Source organism: Austrofundulus limnaeus, unplaced genomic scaffold (genome assembly GCF_001266775.1).
Source record: "Austrofundulus limnaeus strain Quisiro unplaced genomic scaffold, Austrofundulus_limnaeus-1.0 Scaffold19, whole genome shotgun sequence".
In the NCBI taxonomy this organism is placed as follows: domain Eukaryota; kingdom Metazoa; phylum Chordata; class Actinopteri; order Cyprinodontiformes; family Rivulidae; genus Austrofundulus; species Austrofundulus limnaeus.
In genome coordinates, this window is record NW_013952421.1 from 2052235 (window position 1) to 2059661 (window position 7427).

Genomic DNA, 7427 nt, shown 5'->3' on the forward strand with positions numbered 1-7427 from the left:
ATATAATATAATATAAGATTCATAAGACATTTTGCTTACAGACACAGTTGATTTCATATGAAGCAGTTCTCATCTTGACATTACGTTAAAAACATGTTTCATTCACACAAAAAAAACCAACAACTGAAAACCACAAAGTGATCTATTTCAGGTTTATTTGAAAAAATTAAAATAAAGTGCTTTTTAAAAATATACATTACAAAAACAAAAAGAAAAAAACAGTAGTGATGTATGATACAAAAATACAGTTCACAATCATTGTACATTGGCAGCGTACTTTTTATTTACAAATTGAATTTACAAAAAAAAACTTGTTTACTGTAGCTGTACAATGCATGTTGACAAAAGTCTGTGCCGTTACGAGAACAAAAGGCAGAGGTTCAGGGGGGAAAATAGGACAATACTTTCATAGTTTCAGCTGCATGTTGCATTTTGTTCCAACCTTTTTATTATTTAGTTCTGATGGCAGTCTYAAAAGTGGCGTTTGTTTTATTTTATTAATAACAGTCGAAGCACAAGTCATTCATCCGACACCAGTGATTACAGAGGTGGGCACTGCCAACCAAAAAGTTAGCTTCACTAACTCATAATCAGCTAAATAAAAATAAAAATATAACTTCACTAAGGCTAAACATGTTTTTAAAAAAATAGTGGAAGCTAATAATAACAGCTAACCGCTAAGGCGGTCACCCGTCTGTCCTTCGAGCTGAAGACTGGTGGGACTGACAAACCTGTTGATGTTTGTTCGTTAGCTACCAGCAGGCTTAAAGTTGACAAAACCTAATGAACTATTTTAAAAGTTAGCGAAGTAGCTAATCTGCTAAATGGAAAATTAGTTCCACCATTAGCTGTTAGCTGATAAGCGGAACCGCGCCCACCGCTGCAGATACGCCGTCTTTAAAATTCACGTTTGACCTCGATTACAGGAAATGCAACATTATAAGGTTTCATCCCTGATTGAAATTGTAGCCAAAGAGATTTGAAGAAAATGTTTTATGACACTTTATCACGCATACTTCCTGATTCCAGGTGTTTCTGTGAAGTATCTTTTTTTACACCTTTACCTCTAAAGCTATCATCTCCTGATTATTGTTTCAGAAAACTTCACTCAGGCAAAACTGTGGTCAGACCCACAACCTGCACTGATCTAAGGCTTTAAACATCAAGTGCAAATCCGCCTTCCCTGTTTGCACAGACCTGAACCCTGCTGCTGCCCTTGAGCCAAAATAACCTACTTATTTATTTATTTATTTATTTATTTATTTATTTATTTATTTATTTATTTATTTATTTATTTATTTATTTATTTATTTATTTATTTTGAAAACTGAGACCTTATTACCCAGGGGCAGCAGGAGGTTTAGCATCACAACACAAAAGCCAAAATGAAATATGAATTATCTGAACTTTAGTATTTATGTTGTTTACTCTTTGAGCATTTATTGATGTTTACTTCTGGACGAGGATGAAAGTTATTGCTTTGACAAACCATTCAAGCAAGCAGTGGTTGTTTTGTTTATTTATTTATTTTTTACTCATCGTGAATTAACGTGTATCAAAGGTGAAGATGTCACTTTTAAAAAAGATAATGTGCTATTTCACTCTATAATAGCTTCCCTTTGAGAGCAGTGAAATATATTTAATATGACTTTGAAAAACTATTTTGGCCTCATAATAATAAGTATTTGTCATGTTTGAATAAATCAAATGCAACAATTTAAATTATTAACCTGGACCCTTGTTTAATTTCATATCATACTGCCGTATTAAAACACTTCAAAAATGGCTAAATTCTCTTGCATACTTGCAGTATTTTTACTGAATGAGTGGGTGTTTAAAAATTAATTTTTTTTGCAGTTCCACTGATTTTAAAGTAATTCAACACCTTGTGCTTACCCAGTATCAAGGTGAGGCTAGTCTTTTTTTTTAACCTCACGTTCACCTCACTTCACATTATTTGCTTTGCATAGACCGCCTGTCTCATGACAAACAGTGTGATACTAACCGGAATGAGCTTTAACCCTCCGTCACATTCAGTGACACAAAACCAAGAAAACATATTTAAAATTTCAAAAACAATATTTACATACAGTACAAATTCAAATACTTATAAGGTATATCTGTGTCTGTTTATATATATATTTATATATATTCTTTTGTATTTTAACTGAGCTTGTGGGAGTTTCTGAAACATTTTCGCTGATATGATTTTATCCTAATATTTTCTATATTACTAGATTTAATCAACGTTTTGAATTTCCTAAGAAATCCTTTTGTTATTTGTGTTTTATTTGTGTAAGAAAGCACGTATGCTATGTAGAAAACACCTTTCCTAGATGTATCTTACTTGTGTTAAAGAGATATTTCAGATCTTTCGAAGTGGGTTTTAAGGTCACAAACAAAGAATATATTACCTGCTGTAGATAGCTCATTGAACAACCTCAGTAGAGGAGCTGGAGAGATAGTTTAAATCTGACCATATTGATGAGCTAAAGGCTAGTCTGGGCTGTGCCAAGACTAACTGCTGACATCTTACAGCTGTTATCTTTACATTACATAATTATTTTGACAAAAAAAATAAAATGATATGATGCTCCTTCAGGAATCACCCCAGGCTAAACCAGAAGTACCACAGCTGCTGCTATTTGCTCGCACAAATAAGCACAGAATTCTATGTAAATAGCCACTAAATGAAACATTTGGCAGAGATGGAAAGGTTTATGAATAGAATTGACATAAACAACTGTGGAAATGTTGAAAGTCAAGTCACTGAAATCGAAACATTTTGCTGGTTTTGGCCAATATACAATCAGTGTCTCTATAAGAATGATATATTTGTTGTACTTTTTCTTGAATGTAATTATTAACACAATTAATGACTGCAGTTGCTACGAACTTTAAATTTACTAACTAAAATTGTAAACACACACACACGCATACATATATATATGTGTGTGTGTGTGTGTGTGTGTGTGTGTGTGTTTCTGTACAGAACAGATGTTTTTAGAGTTGTAGCACGTGTTCAAATGGTAAATCTACATGAACTGCTTATCCAAAAACACATCTTTAAATTTATATATTTAGATACAAAAGTTTTAAATAATGTTCAACGTTTTTTTAGCATTTCTCTGTAGCTCAGACAGAGGAGGAGGAGAGACACATCCTCTTTATACTAGAGATGTATGGATGATTAAGACAACTGAATGAGTTTTAAATTCACAATAATGAGCTGCAGATGATAGCATTAGCAGGAATTAGCCTGTGTCAACATTGTGGTCCTTTTCCATCAATGCCAAGTATTTATGACACTTTTATCAGATTAAAGATTAAAGGTAAAAAAAAATTGCCATGACTCTGCAGCAACAGAGTAGACAGTTTGAACACAGTCTTTTTCTCCAAAATAAAGGTGCCTAAAGRGCTATCTGCAACAGGTAAGATATTAATGGCTCATAACCTTCACTTCATAAGATCATAACTGTTGCTTTATTCTGATGTAAGTGGTTAAAAGTACAGTACATAGTGCATAGCCTCAGTGAAGAGTGGACTCTCACCAGATGGCAGAATGAAGGTAAAACATCAGATCAGTAATACTCTACCTTTCAAGGCATCACCAGATGAATATATGGATGGAAAGAGTGGAAATGCCCTGAAATCCAACCACAAAGTCCTGTTCGTGATGCCACAGCTGTGCTCGTTACATTCCCGTGAGCTGTGTGTGAAAGCATCCGAAGCTTGAAGGCAAACCGGAGGTTCTTCAGTGTGCTTTAAATGCGCTTGAAAAGGGACGTGTCAGAGGAGAGGAAAACCAAATGCACATCGATCCACAGGGACAGAACGAAAGAAGACAAAGTGCAAAATCTCTGTAATGAAATGTTTCTCAATGAGAGTGCTGCTTTTGACTCTTAATCATGTTTTGTCTTTTCCAACAAGTGCACTCTTGTTTTGTTTTTYATGAGTTAGTGTGTAACATGAAACCAGCCTTAGACTATGGAGTCTTTAATCTCAGARCCTAGTCTGACTCTTGGCCGGGGACACGTGGGAGAAATCTCTACGTGGCTCTCCTTTAAGTTCAGAGGCCTTTTCTCTGATTCTGAGAAGCTCTTGCTGTTGTCCGGCGAGGAGCACTCGTGCGGCGGCGTGCCACAGATGTGATTGTCATTAAGGGTGTGGTATCCCTTGTGATCCGACGCTGAGGTCGTGACCGTGCTGCCGTTGAGCGGCAGGTTCTCAGCAGGTTTGCCGCCCACCATCCGGGGCTTTTTCTGCTGCATGTTTGGGCACTCTCCTTCCTTGAGCATCGACTTCATGTGGTCGCGGTTCCTGTAGACCACAAAGAGCGAGAAGACCACGATGGAAAACCCCAGGAGGGTGCAGACCACGATCAGCTCATTCCAGTAGGTCTTGGTGTTGATCTGCGGTGAGAGGCTGTCCCCCGGCAGGATGATGACCTCCTCCTGGGGCAGCTGGACCTTGCCGTTCAGGGTGGTGCTCTCCTGCTTGGCCTCAGCTCTCACGCAGTAGTTTGCCAGAAGCTGCCTGAAACCTTCCTCCACCGACCAGCACTCGTAGGTGACCTGCCTGCCGGTCTGAGCGACCACCACCAGGCCCCCCTCTGGGCTGGGGTAATGAAAGTGACCAGCGCTCTCACTGAACCGCCACCTTCTTTCAGCCAGATTGGAGCGCAGCTTGCAGGGCAGGACTTTGAAAGTGTTGGCTGGGATAATGACCACCTGGCACGATGACGCCCCTGTGGGAAAGCAAAGCAGATCGTGTCAGACGCTGCAGGAAATGAGCGGTGCCGCCGTGTTTGGCGCAGAATGCGGAACAATAATCAGTTTGACATGACAAGGTGAGAAGAAGAGTCCAACATACATGTCTGTGAAGGTTTGGGCATCCGAGGGCTTGGCAGAGTTTTGTTACAAATGGCAGAAGTGTCAGCTTCATCTACATCCTGCTGCAAAGCCCTGAAACTGACAGTATATTCTCATTAAAGGGATAAGTGGAGGCTCTGTGGGAACGCTTTCAAGCAATAATATCTTGTTTGAATGGGCCCAGTTTGGGGAGATGGAGATGAATTCTGAAGACTGATGAGCTAGTTCAAGACTAAAGTGGATTGTCTTTTGTATTAAGTGGTTATTTTTGCAGGAATGACCAAATCAAATGATGAAATAGCTGTTGATATTTGAGCTTCTACTTCAGATGACCTGCATGGTGGGACAATAGGTGAGCAGCAAACAAAAGTTTTTTTCCCGGGTTTGAGTTTGCCTGTTGTCTTCATGCATGTGTGGTTCTTATAATTGTGCAGGTTTGAGTACAGTTTGTGTCAAAAAGGCCAAAAAAAAAAAAGCCAAATATTTCATGCAAGCAATGCAGAAAACAACTATGTTTCCATCCTGCACCCTTAAAACATGAAATCTTGGTCCTATGGCAATAAATCTTATAGAGTTGGAAAGTGTGTTAATTACCTTTTTAAATAGTGCCACATTTGTAAGGAACATGCATTTGTGAGCTGAGCAGTAAAGCTGAGTATGTGGTTTGTGCACATAAAAAAAAAGCCAAATCTTCTCTGCCAAACTGCTTAATTTGTTGTTGCTATTGACACTTGTTTCGAACTTCTGGTGCCCCCAGGTTCCTGCCAATCAGGGGCCTTCTATAAGATTTATTGCCAAGAAGCACAGTTACAACAAATAAATAAGCTACATAACACAAATTTCCTTACTTTGTTTTTGATAAGTTTATATTTCAACAAACCAAGGTCATTCAAAGATCTATCTACAACAGGTAAGATATTGGTTGTCCAGAACCTCCTCTCTTCAAAACATCTGAAATATAACTTTGAGGCTGTTTTATAAAACATAATTTCTTGTTAATTGATCTTGTTAATTGCATTTCTTTAAAAAGTTTTAACTACAATGCTGGTGTATAGAAAGGGTTCATACTTGTTAGCAGGAGCACTTCTGATATCCACACACTGCCTTCCGTTCCAGGCACAGTATGGATCCCTGGACAGGATGCACTCCCCGCAGCTCTGATAGTTGGTGCAGTTAGAGACCGGGACCTCCACCAGTTCAGAGAGTGAGGAGACGTAAAGCCGACCCTGGGGATGAGAGATAACGACAGGACGTTAAACTGTGAGTAAAGAAGTTAAACGGACGTGTTTGTCTCTGAGCCGCTCAGTTACCTTCTCGGTGTCCAGCTCAATGTGTTGCACCTGCTGGGAATCACGGAAAAGAACCATCTCCTCAATTATGTGCATCTTGTTTTTGACATTTATGGCTTTGTGGAGTCTCCCATCATCTGCAAAAAGCACAGTTCAATTTGAACTCTGAAAGCTGGTTGATTATGCAGTAAAAAGAGCAGGATCGTGACGATAAAAGGTGTCGTACCTGTGCCGATGAAAAGCACATTATGCACCTTTTTATTCGTCTGGACACGATGAACGGCGATCTGCGTGTAGCGCACGTTTCGTTTCAGAAGGAGAGGCTGGCTGCGAATCACGCTGTCCATCAGGAAGTGGTCTTTGACGAAATTCAGGACCTTGTCTGGCATGTGCAGCGAGGAGGACATGCCCTGCTCCCTGGCAGCGTTTGTGATACACTGTGAAAGAAACACAACATTTACTCACAGCTGATTGTAACACAAACGGTGGGTGGACAACTGCTCAGGGACTGCTGGGTAAAATGAAACGCAGCGTTAAGGCTGAGTACTGAATTATTGGTCACTGAAATTCTCAGCTGAAACTGAGGTTGTTAAAGGGATCCACTATTAGTTGTAACATTAAACTTTATTTGTTAAACATTTATTTTAACTGTAAAATAAAGACTGTAAAAATACTGTAGGATGTTTAGTTTTGTAACTTTTTTAAAGATATTTTAAAACGGACGGAGCCATTTTATTTACACGCAAGGCATTCTGGGTAAATGATGACATCAACTAGGTCATCAGTGCGAGGCTGCTAGGGAGCTTAGCCTGTTAGCCTTCGCGCTAGCCCTCACGCTATATTGCCTTATATGTATTAGCTCGGCGCTAGTGTGACAAACAAGCTAAACTGGGGTCCTCCATCCACATTTTCAGTTGCAGACTGAGTCATTTTTGTGTTCCCCTCTCTGTTATGTGGATGGAGGACCTCAGTGATGAGAGGAGAATATGTAGCGCCAAGCTAATACATATGGTGATAGCATCGGGGCTAACGCTAAAGCTAACAGGCTAAGCTGAGGTTCTTCTTCCACGAAGCAGCTCTGTTGTTCTCCATCCATATTTTCAGTTACAGGCTGAGTCATTTCTACCTTCTCCTCTCTGTCAACGCTCTCTGGTTTCATTTAAAAGAGCCAATCATCAGATAGTGTCCAAGGCTACGTTCACACTGCAGGTCTTAATGCTCAGTTCCGATTTTTTGAAAAAATCCTAAAATGTAAATCCTAAAATCT

The 7427-nt window shown here is 39.3% G+C and overlaps 1 protein-coding gene across 1 annotated transcript in view; it reads right to left on the bottom strand.

Annotated features, from left to right (window-relative positions):
* Positions 1–258: 258 nt before the first annotated feature.
* Positions 259–7427, bottom strand: part of sema4ba (sema domain, immunoglobulin domain (Ig), transmembrane domain (TM) and short cytoplasmic domain, (semaphorin) 4Ba) — a gene marked incomplete in the record, with an annotated part of 45651 nt that continues 38482 nt past the window's right edge. The window contains 5 exon segments of the mRNA XM_014003542.1: positions 259–4747; positions 4873–4964; positions 5940–6097; positions 6182–6297; positions 6387–6597. Coding sequence (XP_013858996.1) covers positions 3981–4747; positions 4873–4964; positions 5940–6097; positions 6182–6297; positions 6387–6597 — 1344 coding nt within the window.